General features: G+C 36.9%; 3 protein-coding genes across 5 annotated transcripts; all 3 read right to left on the reverse strand.

The window, feature by feature from the left end:
- Positions 1-449: 449 nt before the first annotated feature.
- On the reverse strand, positions 450-14,117 carry LOC109097411 (protein yippee-like 1). Of its 3 annotated transcripts, none has more exons than XM_042765290.1 (7): positions 13,606-14,117; positions 9,334-9,573; positions 7,677-7,743; positions 6,755-6,882; positions 3,541-3,584; positions 3,335-3,443; positions 450-1,671 (listed from the first exon to the last, which is right to left on the reverse strand). In XM_042765290.1, the coding sequence occupies exons 3-7, from the start codon at positions 7,705-7,707 to the stop codon at positions 1,582-1,584; spliced, it is 402 nt and encodes a 133-aa protein (XP_042621224.1). In that variant the 5' UTR covers positions 7,708-7,743; positions 9,334-9,573; positions 13,606-14,117; the 3' UTR covers positions 450-1,581. The 3 variants fall into 3 exon arrangements, with proteins under 3 accessions (XP_042621224.1, XP_042621223.1, XP_018966598.1); XM_042765289.1 differs by lacking the exon at positions 13,606-14,117 and adding an exon at positions 7,348-7,556 and having other exon boundaries at positions 9,334-9,408; XM_019111053.2 differs by lacking the exons at positions 6,755-6,882; positions 7,677-7,743.
- Positions 14,118-14,258: 141 nt separating this feature from the next.
- Positions 14,259-17,802, reverse strand: LOC109097400 (protein SMG8-like). Its single transcript, XM_019111038.2, has 4 exons — positions 16,215-17,802; positions 15,937-16,082; positions 14,976-15,845; positions 14,259-14,852 (listed from the first exon to the last, which is right to left on the reverse strand). Exons 1-4 carry the CDS (start codon positions 17,737-17,739, stop codon positions 14,640-14,642), a joined length of 2,754 nt encoding a protein of 917 aa, XP_018966583.2. The 5' UTR covers positions 17,740-17,802; the 3' UTR covers positions 14,259-14,639.
- Positions 17,803-18,636: 834 nt separating this feature from the next.
- On the reverse strand, positions 18,637-21,870 carry LOC109097227 (proline-rich protein 11-like). The gene is made up of 10 exons (XM_042765291.1): positions 21,733-21,870; positions 21,552-21,661; positions 20,724-20,865; positions 20,532-20,654; positions 20,231-20,440; positions 20,039-20,122; positions 19,848-19,960; positions 19,700-19,759; positions 19,500-19,596; positions 18,637-19,337 (listed from the first exon to the last, which is right to left on the reverse strand). Exons 1-10 carry the CDS (start codon positions 21,745-21,747, stop codon positions 19,296-19,298), a joined length of 996 nt encoding a protein of 331 aa, XP_042621225.1. The 5' UTR covers positions 21,748-21,870; the 3' UTR covers positions 18,637-19,295.
- Positions 21,871-23,635: the final 1,765 nt, after the last annotated feature.

A 23,635-nucleotide genomic window follows, 5' to 3' on the forward strand; every position in this document is an offset into this window, starting at 1 on the left:
CTAATTTCTGTTTATTACAAGTAGCAAGCACTGCAGTTATGTTGTCTGTCACTTTAAATGCTCATGCTCATCAAAGTCAAGTGCTTTCTGATTGGCTGTCAATGTTTTTATTGTTTGTCAGCTGTAAAAAAAAAAAAAAAAAATAATAATAATAATTCTGAAAGTGATTCCAACAATATCGTTCCTCTGTGTCGTTACCATTACAGTTGTGGACTCGACTATTCTCATAGAATTACAATGATTTTTACAACTTTATATTTATTGTTACTGTTATTGTCCTTAGCGTGAACAGGCCTTAAAGGGATAGTTCACCCAAAAATGAAAATTTGATGTTTATCTGCTTACCCCCAGGGCATCCAAGATGTAGGTGATTTTGTTTCTTGAGTAAAACACAAAAGAAGATTTTTAACTCAAACCATTGCTGTCTGTCAGTCATATAATGGAAGTGGATGGGAATCACTGCTTTGAGAGTCAAAAAACATACACAAACAAAACCAAATTAAACCCTGCGGCTCGTGACGATACATTGATGTGTAACGACATGAAACGATCGGTGAACTATCCCTTTAAATCAGAAATCGAACTCAGTTTGGTCAGTGTAGGTAACGAAAGAGTCTTTGGTTGCGCCTAGGCTTTTTATTTACGAGCCCCATCTGGATTATCTTGTTCAACGGCCACATTTACTAGCTTTCAATCGCTTTCTTCCAGAAAAAAAAAACATGCTGAGAAAGTCTGGTTTATCACTTGATTTGTGATTTAATGGCAGGAACTAATAAGACCGAAGGAGACATAACGGATTGTGAGAACGCCTCAGTCCTCTTTCAAAGCTGACAGCTGCTTTTCTCAGCTGTGGCTGGGGCTAAAGACTTGGCTCTAGCTAATGTACGTGACCTGTGCCCTATAAATGGCATACGAATGCCTAATTCACTCCATATTCGCATTCAAAAGGAGATCACGATCTGGAGAGGAAGTGTACATTGCTACTTCCGCTATACAAGGTCAAAGTAAAACCACTGTGGTTGCTACGGTTTACCATAAACGTAATGTCCCAAAACAAACAGATCAAATAAACAGATCAATAAATACATGTATAAATATGCAAGTGAAAATGACAAAACTGGAGGAAATAAAGACACAAAAGAAAAGGGAAACAAATGGATGACGCTTCCATTTTTTTGTACGTTTTCACCTCAGATGAGCTAAATGGGTTCGTCCTTCACCCTTCATTACCATGGATCCAGCCATTAGTTAAACCTGAGTGTGGGATAAAACTGTGACCTTGGCCAACCCAGAGGAAAGCAAATGTCGTTTTGTGCCTTGATTTGCACACGCACATACACACACACACTTCCAATTCAATAGGAAAATACTCACACATTGTCTAGTTGGCACACATTCATTCATACACACACACAGGAAATGGGTAGCGCTGCTGCTATTAACCTTACACCCTCAAGGTTTAGAGGTGTGTGTCAGCTAGATAGATTTCCAGGGAGGACGTTACAGCCAGATAATGAAACTAATTATTCATATGCTGCATGTCTCTTTCCAGCGTTATGGGCCGTGAGGAGTTCAGGGTTTTCAGTCCCACCCATTGTCCTTGATCATGTGGGCCAGCTCGATGATGAATTTGCCCTCCTTGTATTTCTGACTGCTTTCGAAGGCATGCTCCTGAGGGAAAGAGGAAGAGGGAGGGAGAGAGAAAAAGAGAAACAGTCAAGAGAACGAGCTTGTGGTCACCTCAAAGTCAAGATCCACTGATCCAAAAATAATGGACAGCTGTTGGGAAGCTTTTCTGGATATGCCAATCAAATATACAACCTTTAAATAGCAGTATTAGAGGAGATGTTTCACTATTTATGGACTGTTAAACAAGTGCCAGCTTCTAAATCTATTCTGATATGCTACTGATTCTTTAAATACAAGCATCAGTGATGTCAATTAGCTCATTTATAAGTACAGTAACAATGTCTTGAACACACCTCATATAATGAATTAACATTCACTTTCATATATTTATTTGTGTGTGTGTGGCGGGGGGAGGGGGGGGGTTTGGGGGGTCAAGACTCATTAAAAGGCTGAAAAGACATAATGAAAAGTCATAATGCATTAATATTATTGTCATTTTAAAAAGTCAAACAGTTTTATTTTAAAATATTATTAATATCTAGTAAACCTTTCAAATGTCAGGGTAGTTTGTCCAAAATGCAGGAAGCTATTTTGTTGATATGACACAAAAAGTATAATAGAAAATGATATCTTAGAGTGTACCCTGCCTGTAGTCCTTCATGATTTGTGTCATATTTCTTAAAAATATTTTTTATGATACTGAATGATGAATTAAGGTTGTCATATATCAAAATGTAATGATTCATTTATGATTCAAAAACTCAGATTCAAAAACTCAGTACTTTTACAATAAAAAATAACAACAAAAATAAATAAACTGTATACATGAAAACACTAATCTGTATTTAAAGTGTTAGGAAAATATAACAATTATTATTTATATAATATAATATAATATTAGATTATTTTATTTTAATATTGTATTTTATAATAAACATTACTGTTCAAATGTTTGTGGTCAGAAAGATTTTTTTAATGTTTTTGAAACAAGTCTCGTATGTATTTATTTGAGCACAAATACTGAATATTATTACAGTAATATTACACAAACTGTTTATATTTTAATATACTTTAAAACGCAATTCATAACTGCATTTTTTTATAACATTTCTTATTAATATCAGTGCTGAAAACAGTGTTGCTTAATATTTTTGTGGAAAAAGGCTTTTTTTGATAAACAGAAAGTTGAAAAGCTGCTAATCTTTTGTAGCATTATAAATGGGCTTTTTTTGTTTTTATCTTTAAAAAAAAGTCTTACTGAGCCCACATTTTCAAACAATAATGTAAAAACTGCATTTTACCTGATGGTTTCTCCATCTGACTTTAAGTAGAGAGATTACTTAGGTTTTTCAAAAGTGACAAGATTTCAACATTTTCTGAAGTGCTTTTCACTTTTAACCAGTCTGTTACAACAAGAACATTCATACTGTTTGTTCTTGGAAAGCATAAGGTACTCAAAGGTTGTCAGCAGTAGATTAGTGACATGGGAAGCAGGTCATGAGTGTGTGGAAAAGCCACTTAAAGTATCTCTCTTGATGAGCTGTGTCTGAGTCTCTAGCACGTGAGATATGGATGAGTTATCTTGACTGGCTGAAAAAAGCTGTCAAAATGTAAGTGTGCATGTCCGGTATGAATGTTCATGGTTGTTTTTTGAGCTAAGTGGTCTTTAAGTGAGTGTGTGTGTCCAGTGTGATCCAGAACTTACGTATTTCCAGCCCAGAGTGGTTTTACAGTTCTCACAGTAGATGTCGGCCACCGCGTGAAGACCGGTCAGCAGTACCCTCTCCTCTGCCGGGCCGCAGCCCACATTCACCCTGATTGATGAAAAGATGATGTCAGAATTTAAAAAAGAAAACCATTCTGAATGGTTTCTTTTTGTGTTGCATGGCTAAGATAAACCAGAGGACTTACACTGAGTTGAAGAGGTAGGCCCTGCCTTGACTCCCTTGAAAAGACTGCAAAGGAAATAAAACAGGAAAGATTACATTTCAAAATTGCCCCAAAAAAACCCACATCTTAATAAACACTAAATTGGCTGACGTGTTTTCCATATTAATATCAGAGTAATTCAACCTCATTTACTTGTATTGTGACTGCACAATCAGATAATCTTTAGAAAACTCAATATCCCTTCACTGCTCTATTCATGACCTTGGCAGATAGGATTTCCCAGGCGTGATGTGAAACAGGGGCAGGGTCATAATTACGATGTTTGAAAGTGGTTTGGCCATATGGGCATGGATCAAAAGATTATTAGGGTGGTTTCATTTTGGCTGTGCTATACTGGATAGTGATGAAGGTGTATCTTAAGTCTAAATAACCAACAAGACCTGATTAAAACCTGGACAACGATGGGTAAACACCTGAAACATAATACATTAAACGTATGAACATAATGATAAACTCTTAGAGTATGTTAATTAATTTTCTGTGAATCAGTTCAAAGTGCCTGTTTCAATCAATCAGTTCAAAATGGATTAAATGATTCTTTCAGATTCAGATTGAACAATTCAGATTCAGTGATTTAACAGATTCACAATGATTCATTCAATGATTTAAAAGAAAATTATTTAAAATAATTCTTGGTTGCCTCAATTATTTTACATTTGATTTTCACATTTAACATTGAATCTATTAGTTTTAAAGAAATTATTTTTGTATTTAAGAGCTGCCAAAGTAACATGAACTAAAACTATTCAGATTCATTTAAATGTTATTATCTAAAAAAAAAAGTTTTAACATTTTAAAAATCAAATAAGAAGTATACATGAAAACTTTCAAATATATTTAAAGTGTAAGGAAAATATTATATAAATATTATTATCAATTTATATTATTATATCATACACACTACCTATTCAAATGTTTGAAATTGGTAACATTTTAATGTTTTTGAAACAAGTTTCAATGATCAAAAAGGCTGCATTTATTTTATAAAAATATAGTAAAAAGAGTAGTATTGTGAAATATTATTATAAAATCTAAAAATTTCCTTTGATAGCAAAGCTGGATTTTCAATATATTTACAATGATTCATTCAAGGATTTAAATGAAAATTATTATTCATATTTGTAGTGTTTTCACTTTTATTTTTGAGTACCTTATTTTTGTATTTAGGAGCTGCCAAAGAAACACATTAATTAATAACATTTAAACATGTATTTAAATATACTGAAAATGTGGTATTTCCATTTTTAATGAAGGCAGGTTATAGAGATTTTAAATACTAAAGCTACCCAAATGCTGGATCAAGTTTTCTTTAACAAGTTTTACTACCTGATGGTTAAATCAAAATCACAAGCCTCCTATTGTGCAGAACTCCATTAACCTACTTTTAAGTGACTACAATTATTATGTTCCATTCTGACCTTTATTTAATTATCTAATTGAAATCTAATTATCATTTCAACCTCAACTCCACCCCAGAACCGCCCGTGGTGCTCTCGCTCCCCCTGAAACTCAAGTAAGCCTTGTCAGCCCGGATACCGCCAGCTTTATTTTGCAAACACAGTATGTGAACAACTAATGAATGAAGCAAAAACAATCTTTTCTAATCTCCACAATCTGTAAACAACACACAGTGCACTGAAAACCCCGCCTGAGACAATCATGATATCAGACGACCAAAACCCGTTGTGCAGACTTTAGTATAGCATTATGGGTATACGTGGGTGTCCTGAATCATCTGCATTTACTACAGAGACGTGATTACTCTTACTTCTGTGGCACACAAAATCTCAAATGATAACCTGCTTGTGGCATGAACGTCCCTTCGTGCCTTGCTGTCCCACATTCTGCTCACACACACAATCCATGCACAGATAACATACACACACATAGTTCACATTATGAATTAAAGATATTTTAAATAATCCTTAACACATATTTTTCATAAAAAGGCCACATATGGTGTTTTAAAAGTTCCATTAGAGCAGTCAGTGCACATGTTGTACAATTAAAGTGGATTTATATGGTTTCCCTAATTAAGTTTTTATCAAAGTCCCTTTAAGGCAAGTCATTTCACTCAGGGGCCATTTTTGAAACGCCTCTCAGACATGCAAGTGCAGCTCCTATCTCTTTGAATTAGGATACTGCAGGAAACAGAAGCCGCATCTGAAGTGGCATTAGATGCATTCACACTGACTGTTTGATGAAGCTGAGGTGCTCTAAATGTAGTGGTTTTAGATCTAAGTAGCACCACCAGTATAATGGTTTTGGGCTTAAATATTAATATTAAGTTTTGTCACACTATTTTACGGGGCACCAGCCAAGCAATTTCACCTTGACAATAAAGAACAATCATGAAAGACTGAATAAATGAGGATTACTGTACATAAATCATAGAAAGTTGTAGTCTGACCTAAAGGATTTAAGAGATATTGTTAACTTGTAGAGTCTCTTACTGTATTATCAACACAAGGAAGACACAAGTGTAATAAAAGAGGTTTTATTAACAAAAGGATAGACAAGAGTTACTAACAGCTACTAAATGGGTACACTGAATTGATAAAGTGCAAAAGATTGATAGATGCAAGTGACTGAGTTACTATGGACGTCATCTTATGGAAAGATAAACTGAAGTTTCCTGGAAGTAACAAGGTAAACCTTCTCATTCTAGATTCAAGAAATAAATCAAGAGATTATTTGTTGTTAACTGACATCAGTTATATAGAATCTAATGCAAATCAGATCATCATAAACTGACAATACACACTAATGCCAACGGTCTCTGGAAAGAAGTTTGGAAAGAGTGATATCTGAGCCTGAGCCTGAGCTTAAAGTCCACATTTAGAACTGTCTTTAAGGTTTTTTTCTATGTTAAATTACAGATTAACCTACAAAATCTGCTGAATATATGAAGACAGTATATACAGTATTTACCTTAATAGGTAAGGTTGCATACATTGTTGTGTCACAAACAGCACTCATTAAGTATATACAGTTCTGTAAATGGATATAAAGAAGGTTTAATCGATATTGTGTCCTTTTTGTGTGTATGTTGTGAAGATGTGTCCAGGGCCGTCCTTAGGGGTGTGCAACTGGTGCAGCTGCACCGAACGGAACTTTCCCCCTCGGTGATTGAACCAATAGCATTTATAATTAATTTGTGTTATAGCTTCATTACTTTTGTGGTGTAGTGGGATAAACCACTGGTAAGCAGAAGGTTGCTGGTTCGATCTCTGCAGCCACCTCCACCACCAGTGTGTCCTTGAGCAAGGCTCTTTAGGTTGCTCCAGGGGGAATTGGGGGTCCCTGTAAAAAGAGCACTGTAAGTCGCTTTGGATAAAAGTGTCTGCCAAATGCAGAAATCTAAATGTAAATGTGTTTTTTGTAAAAACCTTCTTTGTAAGTGTCTTGGGCACAAACGCTCAATAAAGCTGCTTATATGTAATTTCTTAAAGTTAATTTCTTCAACGTACTACTATAATATAAATGCATAAAAATATTCATACAATTTTAAAGGGTTAGTTCACCCAAACATAAATTCAGTCATTATTTACTCGCCTCCACGCTGTTCAATCCCTGTTTTTTTTTCTGAACACAAAATGTGATTTTGGTCAAGTTTGTCCTGGTGGTTGCTGGTTTCTTTTTATACAATATCAGTCAATGGAGCCTGACTTTCAGAAGCTTCATGACATTTTTTGATGATGCTTTTGAAGCTTCTAAACTTCGGCTACATTGACTGATGATGTATGAACAGAAACCAGCAGAACAAACCTGACCAAAATCTTGGTCTTTCTTTAGATGCTCTTGCTGGCTCTGCGCTCACTGAGGATGAAGAGGCCACAGCAACATCTGGTCCAGATGAGGTAACAAGGGCAGGTGGAGGGATGGAGGGTCTCATCTATGGCACTAGACCATTTCCAGGATGCGGCTGTGGACCCCCCATCCTCAGTGCACACACCAATCTGCGGACATTTCAGATCCTACAAAAATGCACAAACATAATACCAAAGCAGTCATTTTAAAAGCACAATGTCATTTGATATAGACATTAAGTAAGTGTCTTTAAGATGTATATGGTGTTTTTGGTTTCTAATACTCACATTTGAAAACACCTGCGTCGCTGTTCTCCATCCTGTTCAATTTTGACGTATCCTCTCCTGTGGCCTACTGGGATAGAAAAGTGTCCATCGGACGTGCACTTCAGAATCTGGGCTGAAGCAGTAGGACATCCATGGATTTCTTGCCTACTCTTTTATGAATACTGAGGTTTCGGACATACTACTCTTTTCATGTATACTCTTCTCTTCTACTATATTGTAGGTAAGTAGGCATATTCAAATGCAACTGAAGTATACGTATGTCCGAATCTTGTGAGAATTAGTACTCTACGCAGGTAATTCTCACCTACTCTTCTATGAATACTAAGGATTCGGACATACATATTCGTTCACCTACTACTTTTTGCCTACTATTTAGTATGGAAGTATGCGGTTTCAAACACAGCGCACGTCTTTATGAATGGGTTACTGAATCAATGGCTTACTCGATCCGTTCAAAAACGTGGATTCATTCATTAACAGAACACTACTGTGCTGCTAAGAGAAACACAACAGTTCTGCTGTGGCTTTGAGTGGAACTATTTTTGTTTGCGAAATTGAGCAGAAGCAGTCAATATTGTGTCTAAAATGTAAGTCACTTAATTTAACTTCTTGTTTATTGAACTACTATTGTATAAAATCAGTGTAACATTGCGATCATGTTGATACCCGGGGAAACATCTTAGTTGTGTAATGTTGCTTACTTATATATTATAAATAGCTTTTTTTCTACCGCAGTATGCATTTATAACTTTCTGTGAGTTACTTTGTGTGTGCTGTTGCACTCATTTGTTTTGATTTCTGCATGAGTCTCTCTCTCACTTACAAGCCTCATCTGGCACAACATAAACACAATTGTTTACAATGAATGCGATAAAAATCAGAATCATTTCCGTGCAAAAAAATTAAAAAGTGTCAGTGATGGTCCTTGCTGAATAAATATATTAATTTCTAAAAAATAAAAATTATTAACTCTTGAACAGTATACATAATACATACATAAAATGCAATATACATAAAAATACATGAAAAATTATTATACACTTAAAGGTGCTGTATGAAGGATTGACACCGAGTGGATGAACTAGGTATTGCAGTCCAAATTCAAAATATTGGAGAGGGTTTTTTTCACCCGGCCCCTCCTCAGATTTGACACACAGGCAAGTTGCCTGATTGCCTGATGATGACACAAACAGGAACGAGTGCACCTGACAATGAATGAAATGAAATACGCTGTGTTTTCTGCAAACTGGCAACCCGGGGTGCGAAAATACAACTGGGTAAACTGTCAGTGGGCGGGTTTCAGAAACCAAAACAAAGAACGCACATTTTCAAAGGACAATAACTGACTGTAGCATTGTTTTTCAGATAAACAAGTATGTTAACTTGGCATGTTTCTTAAATATCTGCAGCCATATTATGGTATTTTTATGCTTAAATGATTGTTCAGCTGACAAAACATCTTACAGAAGACTTTCAACTTACAAAAATCCATGAAACAATTTCAAAAATAACTAGGACCTTTATACATTGCATGCCATTGTATGTAGGTCTATCTCTCACAGCTTCGTTTTCGTTTACGTAAAATACAATGCAGTGTCTAACCTGGTTAAGGTTTATGATTAAGATAAAAGAGCCTAAAAGAGACACTGCTGCTTACCTTTGAGATGAGCTCATCATGGTTGGCCAGGTGCGCTCGGCAGTGAATGCAGCTGTAGGTGCGATGGCAGTTCGGCAGGTAGGCCTGAAAGGTTTTGGAGCGCGTCATGGCGACTGTGGCGGGAGAGACGGCGCGGGGGCGGAGCAGGAAGGGCCGCTCAGCCCAGGACGACTCACAGGAGAAACAGTGGAGCACGCAGGTGAGGGCCGTGGTGAAGCTTCAGTAGAGATGAGAGCACACCTGTGTGGAACACACACTTATTTAGGAAGATAACTTAAAAAAGAAAACATTGGTCACTTCTTCTGAATTGTAATAATATTTCACAACATGTATGTTTTTACCATACTTCTTCAAATAAATGCTAAAAAAAAAACTAAAAAAAACTTTTGACCAGTAGTGTAGGTAATTCATAAATCATCAAGAATATTAACATATAACCGCATGCATGTACATATCAAAACACAACATATTGAATTTACACATTATATTCTTTAAAATGCAGTTGCAAAACAGCCAGTTTAACTCATGAACAGTCATGAAATTTTTTTTTTACAAAAGTATACAGGCCTCTTTAAGACAAGCTTGACATTGTAGCTATGTAAATAAATGTATGAAGATATAAAAGGACAAATGAATATTAAATATTAAAGAATCCTACAGTGTATTCATAAATTTTTATTGTCATAAATGACGCAAATTGATGTGAAATGATGTTGAAAACCGAGTGTACGTCAGCGAGACAGACAGTGAACGCAGCAGACGTCATTCACAAGAACACGGTGCAAATGCAGGCAAGCAGGCATGAATCAGAGCGTCTGTGAGCTGTTGTCTCTCAGCTAACTGTGACTGTGTGGTCCTGCATTCATCCTGCCCTCGGGTTAGAAGGGGGCTGCGCTGAAAGAGAGGCGGCTTTTTAATGCAGAGAACTGGAGACCTGCCAATGATGTGGGCTCAAACACAGAGACAGCCAGACAACCAAACACATATGATTTCAACGCTTGTCTTTACTTGATGGATTCATCCCTAATAAAATGTGGTTAGATTAAAAAACAAATCCATATAGACAAAAATGTTGAACAGGTCATGCATTACATTTCATGGCATAATTTAATTTCTGTGAAAACGAGACCAAACTTTAGATTGTCATACACTTTTATTCAAATTTTCTCTATATTGCTATGCGACAATCTTATAGTTAAGGTCAAATGAACTACTTTTATGGTGCTTTTTTTTTTTTTTTTTTTTTAGATTAACAGCCTCTGGTCATCCTATTTGCTTTAATTTTATGGAACAGACAGCATGAACATTATTCTTAAAACCTTCTTTTCAGTCATACAGGTTTGGAATGACATGAGGACAAGTCAACGATGACTCAATTGCCATTTTTGGATGACCTAACCCTTCAGGTCACACAAATTTGTTGTGATTTTCTGAATTCAATTAATAAGTTTGCACTCTGACTTACTGTGTGCCCTCTTTTACGTCATTGTGGCATGTTGGCAGCCTTTCGCCTGTTGAGGCAGCAGCTTTGGACGAGATTTAAGGCAGAACTAATTACTAAAAGAATCCGCAGGCATCTCATTTAATTACTGAGAAGTGCGGACAGCTATTCGTGAGATCGAAAAAGGGCCTGGTGAGTGACATCATGAAATATTTGAATTCCAACCACATCTCTGCAAACCGACATAATTATCACATAAACAAAAGCATTCGTTGGCCAATGTGACTCAGCAAAGTCAGCAAAAAACCCTGCTGAGCTCATAAAGCACATATTTAGAAAAGAACAAATGTTTCAATGTTTTTTCCCCCCATTGTAGAATACAAATGGTATCCTACAATGGAATTTGTTAATACTGCATTAGCTAACATAACCTAACAATAAACAATACTTCTACAGCATTTATTAATCTTAGGTAGTTGATGTTAACTAATGGATAAACAAAAACCTTACTGTAAAGTGTTACCATACAAATAAAGCCACATGGATAGCATGACTGAGGAAAAAAAACTCAAAGAATAAATTCTTTTTCAGATATCACATGAACTCAGTGACTCAGCAAACTGAATTAGACAACTCATAAAAGGTTGCAACAAGTAAGGTTTCCTGGGAAGCTATTTGTGATTCTGTGATTATATTTGCTTTGGCACAGATGCGATCAAACAGCCCTTACAAAAATACAGCCGGAGAGTATTCTAGTCACCAGCGTGGGGCTTGAAATTGGACTATCCTTGGCATAATTAAGCACCATTGTGTTCGCTCTGCCATTAGAAATGCTGTATAATTTGGCCAAATGATACAGCAGCATTATTTTCAACATCATTTCCTCATGCAATTTCAAACAAAATTATACAGGATCGACAAAGGACAGATACGTCTCTGATATAAGGCTAATTGGAGGTAAAACAATTATAGGGGAAGTTTATGGAAGATGCAGAGGTTGGAATTCATTCGGATCTCGACAGATGAGATGAAGATAAATGGTTGTTGAGGCCATAATCACAGAAAGGGTGCCCAATTTGTCTCTGTCTGCTTTGTGTGTTTACCATTTCAAATTAGTCTGGAGCAGACCAAACACCCAAATAATGAAGAGATCTCATTCATCAAATGTCCAAACATGGCTGATCTTCCTTCTTCTGACCACACAGTTGACGACTTGACAAACAAATCTAATACAGACTGCTATAACAAAACCAAGACTGCAATTATGGCCAAATATACGGAAAAATGCATTTCCCTTAAAGACATAGTTCACCCTCAGGTCATCCAAAATGTAAACCAATTGCAAAATGTTTGTTTCTTCATCGGAACAGATTAAGAAAAATTTACATTACATCACTTGTTCACTATGGATCCTCTGCAGTGAATAGGTGCTTTCAGCTGAAAGCAGTAAGAGGGCATCTAAACAGACAAGGACCGAATCCCCCCTCCTTCCCCCCAGTCCCTCACATAATACACAGCAGCCAGCTCCCATAATAGCAACTGTCCTTTGAAATCTGTCAGCACAAATTAAAAAGCCCGAGCTGCGTACACACATATGATGTTCACAAAAAATAACATTTTAATATTTTAAATTATGATTGCATAATTGTAATTTGCAAACTGCATTTGAGCCAAGTTCAGTGAAAATACAACCCTGAAAAAAATAAAATAAAATAAAAAAAAAACACCCACTTTTTTTTTAAAGCTCATATTATCTCAAAATTAATATACCATCTTTGAAAAGCCACACTTTGTGCATTAATCCTTAAGAATAACCTCTCAAGCTCAGTCCATATTCTAACAGCATAAAGCGACAGAAATACCCATGAATGTGCAAAGCTACTTAAGGCAACAGTGTTGGAAACAGAGTGGGTTGGATGGAGAGACAGTGCGATGGATCCAGGTCAGACAAGTATGTGTGGGTGTCAGTGAACCGGCTTCTATGTAGGCCATAGTAGATGCCACCAGACTGAGAGTGCAGATGGCAGCACCAGCTCAGCACCTCTGGCAATCACATCCTTGAAAACACCAACAGCTAAACCAATTCAGAAAATCCAGCTTTAAAATGACAACAAGCCTGTGTCAATAGCTAACTTTTTGATAACAAAACAGTACACAATATAAATACCGCAAAATATTAAATAGCCTCACTTTCATTTAAGTGATCTAGCCCTCTGAGAACACTTGCTTATGCATAGCATGTTTCATAAAAATAAGCAACAATGTAAGTGTATTTATGCAAGTACTGAATAACATAAAATGCACAATAACCAATGATCTTGTGGAGCGCTTGCAATGTAAATGTTAATTAAATAGTTTATTCTGCAATATGAGTAGCATGAAAGCCTTCCCACTATTTTATAAGCCATTTTCAAGCTTTTTCATGCAAAACAGCATGTATTTGAAAATTAAAAGATTGCTTTAATTTGCAAAATATATATTCACTTTTTTTTAAGAATCATAGTTAAATTCATTAAAAAAAAAAAAAAAACATCCTGTCAACACATGTGTGTTCACAGTTTTTTTTTCTTCTCTTAATGTACTAACAGTTGCTGGTAGTGTGTTAGTGGCATGTAATTCTATAATAGTCTAGATTTAAAGCAACACTTTCGGAAGTTATAATTGTTTACATTTTAACTATGCAGTGATGCATTCTGTATATACAACGTTTTAAATCCAGATTAGCATCTATCACTGGCACTGAGACCCAATCTACAACTATGCAATGTTTTAAGAAGACAAACTTCCTATAAAAGGTTACACTAAAAGCATTATAATTGGAATGATCTTACCTTAGAATGGAAAGGTATCGCGCTGGGTCGAGTTGTCTTCCTATTTAAAACTGCAACTTCGTGCAAAAGAGCAGGCGATCATTCCTCACAACACAAAGTTTCCAGGTATCTTCAGCAGCCACGCTCCTTGAGAGCAGCGCTCTGTAAATAATACAGCCCAGTTGCGCATCTGGCCTCGCCATACAAGCTCCAAATTTGACTGACAGCCAGGCCAGCAAATAGATGAGACAAAACGGCCTAGCAACAATAAGCTGATTGGCCAACCTAAAAAGTGGACGAACCAATGAGCGAGCGCAGAGGATATGCAGGCAAAAAAAGAAACATTTGTTATCTTTGTGACGTTCCAGTTGGATAAGCAATAAAAACTAAAAGCGAAAGTAAGTCTTAAATGACTTAGTTTAGAATTTAGAAAATATTAAGTACCTATAAGATATTACAGTTGTCACTCTGTATTTTCTCACTTGAGAATGTCAAAGATGTACCAATTCATAATTACGTTAGACAGATCAGATAACTAAATAGCGCCTCTCTGTGTTGTGTTTTACGAGCTATATTATGTAAAAACCATAAAAACAAACCGTAATAGACTGATATCTAAAACCACAAAAATAATAGATTGATATTTTTACATTCTTTCTAAAAAAATACAAGTGTTTAACCATTTTATGAGATCTCTTTTATTTTACTCCGGTAAAATAATTTATAACATCAACCTCAAAAAGTCAACAGAAAATCCAGAATGGACACTATTTTGCATACAGTAAATTCATTTTAAAATATTATAGTTTTATAATGACATTATTCACTGGCAGGTTTTTTTTTTCTTAATGCAGGTATTTATTTACCATAAACACAACATTCCTTAATTTGACTGCTTTTATTTACAGCCACAATTATTTCTAGAATTTGGTTAAAAAAAGGACCGGCACAGAAAATGAAAAGAAGCACGGTGACACCAAAATGATGCTTAATATGCTTAATGTCCTTGTTCTACAGATATCTTAACAGTGCTTTTAAGTGCAGAGTGTTTTTTGTTACTGTGGAGTTGAACTAGTCGTGTTGGCACGCAGAACGCCTCTCAGCACCCTGAAGTTTGCCAGTGGCTGGTTCTCCTTCGGGGGGTAGCATGGTCCACGATCTGTCACGTAGGCATAAGGGAAGCGTAGCACCCAGAGTCCATCAGGGGGCAGGACCACCTCTGGCTGCTCTGGATGAAAGATAGGACAGGGAGGGGGACCTGGCTGGACCTAGGAGAGAAGAAAAGCACACAACAGTATACTTTAATGGAGAAAATGTGAGTAGCAATCATTGTGCATAATTCAATTTGAGATTAAAATTGACTGATGTTGCAATTTTTTGACATATTATACCTGTGGGTTTAGGACAATCTCAAGAGGAGCATCAGGGACGACAACAAAAAGACGAGCCAGCTGAGCATAGTGTGGTTTGATCCCTCGTCCTTGAGCTGGAGAGTGAATGTATAAAGGCATATCAGAATTCAAGCATCTTGTTGCAGGCTCCTTTGGTCCACCTTGCCCAAGCACTTTGACTACTTTATCAGGGCCAGAACTAAGGAAGCGGCGCCCTCTGCTGTCCTCATACTCAAAACCAACAAAAGCACGAGCTACATCATCCCGTCTGCGACCCCGTCCGATTCCTCCAGCGATGCCTCGCTTTCCAGCGGATGCTTTATTCGGTGCTGGCCAAGAGGCTGGTCCTCCGTCCAGAGGCTCAAGTGATCCTACATCTTCCTCTGATCGGCTCCGAATGACAACATCCCAGGGCAAGAGGAAAGCGGAGCCGGGGAGGAATCCAGGTTGCTCTAAACCAGTCAGGCTGTTGTAGGCCTTAGCTGGACCGAGTTTAACAAGAGACCAACTCGAGAACTTGGGCAACAGTCCCTTCGGGCATCCAGAATGAAGCATCCCGGGGAGATACTCCACTGTGGAGGGCTGTCTGTCCACCAAGCTTGGCCTCTTCTCTTGTCCTTCTGCTCCATCACCATATGTTCCAAGGCTGTCAGTTGAGTGGCCCAAGCTGAGAGCGAGACTCAAACTCGTGCTATCACCAGGTGTGTGAGTGCTAGTCTCTTTCTCCTTTAGACGATCAGCTTCCCCTGATGGAGGAACCTCTCCAGGTCTGGGCACCTCATCACTGGCAGGAGCAGGGTCGGGTGTGCTGGCTTGGAACACTGGGAAATTGATCCTGTCCAACTTTCCACAGCATTTCTCCTCAAGCACCTGAGAATGAAAGACAGAATGACGAAGAACAGATTTAAAGCTTGTGTAGTGAATATTTACGGTTGAAAAAAACCTTCTAGTAGCTACTGACTTGGTAGAAGTCATAGTTGGCAGCCTGGATGTCAAACGGATCTTCTCTTGGAGACTGCTTCCTACCACAGTTACAGGAACTTGTAGAGCGACCCCTGCTGTTGTGGTATAGAACAGGCGGGTTGTGGTCCATTTCTGGCTTCTCTCCTGCAATGTGAAGAAAAACAGAGGTAATTAATTTAGAAAGTAGTACATTTTCATCAATATACCATGGAAAAAAAGTTGCTCTTCACAAAGAAAAACAGACCTGTATAGATCTTTTAAAACATGGATCTTTACCTTGCTTTGGCAGCAGATGAAACTTATGCACGCAGTGCTGATCCGTAAGACTGCGCTCCTCGCAGAGCTGATGGCCGTTACTCCAGAACTTGTAGCAATCCTCGTGAAGCTGTAAGGCGTATCTTTGAAAGGCGACTCCCCTCGCGTGCTGGCTGTACACTCGCAGTGCCTGCGCCAGTTGATTCTTGTGCACTGTGGTGGTGTAATTATGGGGAAGGTTTGACTGGTACGCACTGTGAGCGAGCGGCAAGGCTTTCTGACACCTGTTTTCAGAGAATTTCGCATCTGCGTCAAGGAACCCCTCCAGCACTTTGAGCTGACCCTGCACCTTGAGGGAAATCTCGGCTGTGTCATCCTCACTGTTCTCTATCATGACCTGATAAAGTCTGTATGCAACATGCACCCATTTGGAATAAGTAGGCAACTCGAAGTGTGATGGCTGCGGATTGCGACCTACACTGTCATCAAAACCTTTCTTGGTCAATACGAGTTCGACGTGCTGCCAAAGGAACTCTTTTAAAGTGCAGTCCACCAGCTGCCCTCCTGAGGAAAGACTGCTTTCTACATTGAAAGAGGGCTGTCTATTTGAGTACCTCATCTGTTGGTACCGCCTTTGCCTGGGGACAGGCGTGCCGCCTTCACTTTCTCGCAGGACGCAGTTGGACCGCAGGTGCCCCAGAAGAGAGCCGATGGGGTCCTCATCTGGTCCTGGCACTACATATACAAAAGCTTGGTTGGCAGGCACTGTAAAGAGACAATTACTACTCTGGTTGGTCAATACACGACTTTTCCTGAATATCCTATATATCTGATCTTCCAGAGCATGCTGCAGTCGCCTTCTAGGGGAGTGTTTTTTGGGTTTATCCCCTCCAGAGCCATCAGTCCCATTCCCACCCGTGCCGGAGGAGCCCACTCTGAGCGCTCCGTTCATCTGGAACACGAACAGCAGACGCGGAGGGCACGGCCGACAGTTTAACTTCCATTCTTTAGATACTGGCGAATCTTTAATCGCAGCGCGCAGCAGTGGGAGCGCTTTCTGACGTAGCGCGTCCAAAGCGCGGAACATTCTATCGTACGTGACGTCGAACGAACATGTGGGATGAACCAGCAAAAGAACATGGCACAGCGAGAAGAGATACAGCAACTGCAAACAGTGATCCTTCTCTGCTGCTTTCCAAAACTCATGCGCTTCTGCATGACCTAGACCCGCCGTCAATGACTCGCACGCGCGAATAAGCTGGCGGTTGTCAAAAACAGATGTTAATACTAGATACAGCACGCGGTTCTCCTGATTATAATACGCTTGAATCGACGTTCCCCCACCAGGACTGTCAGTGTCGTCGCTTCCAAAAAGAGAGAAAACGTGTTTATCTGAAAAGGTGTTTATGAGAGAGTCTTTGGTTGATCCCGGTTGCATTGCGCTTTTCCCAAATATGCCCAATACGCAAACACCCTCATCTTTGTCCACGGTGTCTTCGATTATTTCTGATTGTAACAGTGCTCCGATATTCATGGGCACCGCCATTTCTGCTGGACAGAAACAAATGGGCGGTGGCTTTGATAAACGCGTTTCTCTGAGCGCAAAAAAAAGAGTCCGGGTGGATACATTAATCTGCAAGTTAATGTCCGGAGCATAGACTGTATAAAAACAGGTCCGGACAAAAAGCATGGAAATGTAATATGTAAATAGTAATAGTCTTATAAGTCTGCGGTGTTGTTATTGTTACCAAAACCTAAAACCTTAAAAAAATCGTTTTCAGTAATTAAAACAGAAAATATTTATATTAGATAACACTTAAAGGGAAATTTGAATTGTTGCCTTGGCAGCAAACTAAAATAAGATTAGGTCGAAATATTAAAATTACTAAAATATAAAGCTAAATAGAAATATTAAAATAAAATAAAAAATGCACATAAAAAAGTTCTGCATCTAAAATTAGGATGAAAACAAAATATAGGAATAAATACTAATTCCAAACATTGGTGAATATTATAATAGAATATAAATAATAGTAAAAAAAAAATAAAAACACAAATATTCGATAAAATATTAAACGAAAACTAGAAATTCTGCCAGTTTAAGCTGAAGTTACAATGACTAAAAATTAAAAGCTAAATAGAAATAATAAAAATGACAAAAGTACATACAAAATTACTAAAACTTAAACTAAAATATATTAATAAATACTTTAATAGTATATAAATAATATATACTAAGCCAAATATTAAATACTAAGCCAGAAAGCTAACATTTATTTTGTCTTCATCTAAATGCACTCATTTGTACTGGAAATTAACACACACACACACACACACACACACACACACACACACACACACACACACACACACACACACACACACACACACACACACACACACACACACACACACACACACACACACACACACACACACACACTTTCTGTAGATCCAATATTTATTAAAAGTTTGTTATTCATTGCAATTTTTTACATACAAATAGTGGCTTTAGACAAATATTGCAAAAGACCCTTAAAATAAAACAGTACAGTAAAACATGTTAATAAAACACATCCTGAGTATCACAATAACAGGACTAGTTATTATCTGTGCTCCACATTTTACCACACACCTAAGCTATCAATGGCTTATTAAATTTATAGATCAATAACTGACTTGTCTCACCCCTGTACAGACTTCATAACAGTATCAGGTACTAGATTTTACAGCCGAGTTAGTTTGCACATTCCACAGTCATATTCAGTAACAGTGACACAGTGACTGCACATTCAGTTATGTAGTTCTAGTAATTATACAGTTAACCATATTAACCACATGCTGATGTGCATTTAATTTTCATGCATTTCTTAAAAAGGGGGATCTGATATAAAAGGAACAAGAAGCACAATTCAAAAGAAACATGTATATAAAATAACAAAGCAGCAAGTAACATAAAACACAGTCCTTTCACTAAAATAGTTACTATAGTAACATAATAGTATGAAAGCCAAAGCTATTAGCACCATGACAATATACATATAAAAATAAGATTGGCCATGCAAAGCACAATGTGCAATAACAAACAGTAATTTTCTTTGTTTAGACAGTCTTGAGTGGTGATAGTTCTTTTGTTAAAGCACTCTGTAAAGAATGAAAAAGAATGAAATAAATAATTTTCAGCCCATAAATTCATGAGTTATTTGTAATAAAATTATTTTTCAATAAAATGAAACTAGCAGTCTCAAAGAGAACCTTAAAAGAATAAATTATGTGATTCATTTTGGGATAAAGCGGTTTACATACCAGGTACTTGTTTCCTAACCCTCTGCTCATGCTTGGATCCAGGCTTGAATCCATCACATCATTCTCTTTGTTAAACAGCGGTGTGCCACCAGGACTCCTAAGAATGCAGCAAATGAGAAGTATTTAGCTATATGTGATGTCTGTAGTTTTAGGCATGTCTTGGCTCTATTTCCAACAATACAAAGTAAAAGTGATCTTGCCTCATTAAGTTGACTTTTCGAAGCTGTACCCGAAGATTCATGGGATTTTTGGTTGGTGTCCTACAGAGAAGATCACAAATGATGTAGCATGCATGTGAATGTATTGCTTTAAAGCAAAATAATTAAAATTATTTATGCAGAAATTCACCTGCCAAGGCTCGATCTAGACTTTAAGGGGAGGTCAGAATTAGAGCGTCGCAAACAGACTTTCTGCAAGTCTGCGAGTGTGACCAGTGGTGTTCTTCTTCTCTCTGGAGATACCTGTGAAAATATGCCATCATAAATACTGACTCAATGCAGGATTCATTGGAAAAGCTGAGGACACAATCTTTCACTCACCTGAGTTTTTTGGCCTAAAGTCACTTTTCTTAGTCGTACTCCTTGAAGATCTCGAAGAGTCAAAGCAACAGGGCCATTCTGCTTCTATTAGGGGACAGGAGGAAAATTAGTGCAAAACCTTAAATATTGCAAACCTTCATAACTTGTCTTCTCAACAAGCAAAGTGAAGTGAATTGAAAAATAAACTTTTACCTTCACAGAGGTAGTTTGGGCAGTTTTTAGGGGAACTGAGGCCACTTTCGGAGCAGCAAGTGTCAACAGAATTTGAGGAGGAGGAAGAGGAGGAGGGGGAGGAGGGGGTGGTGGTGGTGGAGGTGGAAGGGAGACAGGTGGAGGTGTAGAGTGCTGAACACCATCAGGCATTTCACACTGACCGCCTGCAGTCTTGGCTTCTTGATACAGCTATCAAGTAATATTTTATACACGTTACAAGCACTGGAATTTTGAAAATAATTAAAGAACATTCTTTTCAGAACTGCTGAAATATTCTAACCTTCAAAGTGGAATGCAATAGTGCTATTTCCTTTTGCAGCACCTCTACTTTTTGGTGAAGGGACTCCACTCTTTCTGAATAGCCTCTCCAGAAAAAGAAGAAATTCAGGAGTCCTAAACAGATCTAAAAAATAAGCTGGTCAGACATTGGAAAGCTTTCTCTTTTGAACTCTAATAAAAAAGAAAAACTTACTTGAATAATTGTCTTTCCGCATTTTTGCACAACACTTCCAAATGCAGAAAACAGAGCTCCAATACTTAGTGTTGAAGACAGCTGTTTAGTGGTTTGAACACTCGTCTCCTCCGTAGTGTCCACCTTTGTTTTGTTGTCTGGACTAGGTGAAAGCATTACCAGAAAGTAAAGTTATACAGTTATAAAGTAAAGATATACAGTTAGCTCATAAGCCTTTTATTTTCAAAGTCTTAAAGGGATAGTTTACCAATATTTTGAGAAATGCCTCAGTTTTTATAATACAATGGATGTCAATGGGCATCAAAACTGTTTGGTCACCAACATTACTCTTCAAATATCTTCTTTTCTGTTTTACAGAAGAAAGTCATACAGATTTGGAGCAACATGAGGGTGAGTAAATGATGAAAGAATTGTCATTTTGGGTCAAGAATCCCTTTAAGTCTTAAAAATAAAGATAAAAAGTGTATTTATTTTGTATTGTGGATTATATGTAAATATATAGTATGAGTTATTATATATATATATATATATATATATATATATATATATATATATATATATATATATAAATAAGTGTGTGTATATATATATATATATATATATAATATATATATACCACACACACACACACACACACACACACACACACACACACATATATATATATAGATAGATATAGATCTTTATATATAGCATATATAATGATCTTTACACAAGTAAATGCATGACATGTAGTACAACAATCCTAAACTATACTGTAAGTGTTTATGAAAGCACTGTATTTACAGGCATTGTTTTTGTGGATATAAAAATGTTGCAGTTGCTCACACAGGGACCGTTGGTATGGCAGGAGTCCGAGGTGGCTTCTTGCTCTTTATGGCCCAGCGTCGACTGCTGCCATTTCTCTTCCTCCGCCGCAGAAAGGCACCGCCGAGGCCCTGGAAACGAATTACACATCGTTTAATGATTAATGATTTACCGATTTAAGTAGCTAATAGTAACAACATACCCTGAATCCAGGCATATCCGCAGCTGTTGACAGCTGTAAACCTGATTTTGAAAATAGTTCCTTGTTGTTTATCCTCCAATAGGAGCGCAGTTGAAGCACGGTGGGGCGGGTGCTAACTTTTGATTGGTTAAGGAAGACGGAAAGGGTTTGCGGAACGCGTTCAACCCATAGACATATAAATACCTAGACGCCTCATTGGCCGCTTTGAGCCGTTGCTGCGATACGTCAACGCGTCCGCCATGTTTGTGAGGGCATGACTGCCTTAAACATAAATGGAAGTAAACGGGGGAGCTGCGTTTTTTTCTGGATAAAATCACGATAACGTTCACATTTATTAACCGATTTAAGAGGTTTGTGATCTACATGCAGTTAAAAATCACTTTGCCTCCAGTTATTTAGTTTGGTTTGGAAAATTATTAATTTTCGTAAGAAACTGTGAACGCTCACACTTCTCACTTGTTGATTTTTTCGGTTTACAATTCTAATGTTAATGTAGTATAACTGTGACATGTACATGTAATCTGAATGTATATTAAATGAAATAAGTTGTTTTACTGCTTTCTCTGTGTTCAACCCCAACATTTTAGCTTTTCTTGTGCTTCAGGTCGGAATCTGTTTTTATACAGTCTGTGGTCAGAACACAGCTCATTCACTTTTAAATATTGGGGGAAAAAAATCGAAATAATATGTCTTTAAACACTTATAATTTACCATCATTGAGAAAATTGAATATAACCAGCGAATACAAATCAAAAAGTAATACACTGGTAGTTTGCTTTTTATTTTGATAAACTCCACAACAAACAATAACAAATGCAACTGATAAGCCTTTATGGATCCAGTGAAACTTAGTTACAGTGTTAAAATATTATTCACCTATACAGCGCACAGGAAAAATATAGTAAAAGTGATATGTAATATAAAAATATATATGTTGTGCAACTTGTAGTAAAGTGAATAATATAAAAAGCGAGTACAACAGTACAATAACATAAGTGATATAATAGATTTATAATAGCAACAAAGTACATGTTATAATACCATAATAAATAAATTAATAACAACAGATGAATAATAGCAAGAAGAATATGTAATATCAAGGGTGGAATAATACAGAAATAGACAAAAATTTAATAAATTAATAGTAAATTATAAAGTAAAATAAACAATCGTGAAATGTAGTTGTATAATAGTATTTGTGTAATAATTATTAAACAAATTAAGACACAACACAAAAAAAAAATGTGGACGTGAAATTCCAAATTGTGTTTAATTAATGATCTCCTTAAGTATAATATATACATGTACACACACACACACACACATATATATATATATATATATATATATATATAAAAATAAAAAAATGTGGTTTAGTTGTGAGTACAAAACCTGACTAATAAAGACTAATTCTACACTGCTTCCCTCAAGATTTTCCTATATTTTATTCAACTAATGAGTAAAATAATGTAAACAACTTGACGATGCTTTGACATTTTGTTCTACAATGCAAATTACACACACCCATGCAGAAAACACAAATTTTGAAACTGTTTTTTTTTTTTTTCCATATATGTTAATACATGTATGTAGGGGTGTGAGTGTGTGCAGTTTTTACGTTGTACAACAAAATATCAAAGTATAGTTATATTTAACACAGACCAGAAATTTATAATCATTATTACAACATCAAGGGCAATAATAAACAATGATTTTGTCATGATATTGCAGCTTGACTCACTATGAGTTCCTGTATTTTTTCATTTCTAGGATATTTACATTATGTAGTTTTTGTGTAAATACACATACTGTACATAATCAGCATTAAACAGCCTGTGTAAATAATTTTAAATGCAGTCTATAGTATTGTGATTGACTGATGAAACTGGTTATATTTAAATAA

This window comes from Cyprinus carpio, chromosome A10, assembly GCF_018340385.1.
Source record: "Cyprinus carpio isolate SPL01 chromosome A10, ASM1834038v1, whole genome shotgun sequence".
In the NCBI taxonomy this organism is placed as follows: Eukaryota; Metazoa; Chordata; class Actinopteri; order Cypriniformes; family Cyprinidae; genus Cyprinus; species Cyprinus carpio.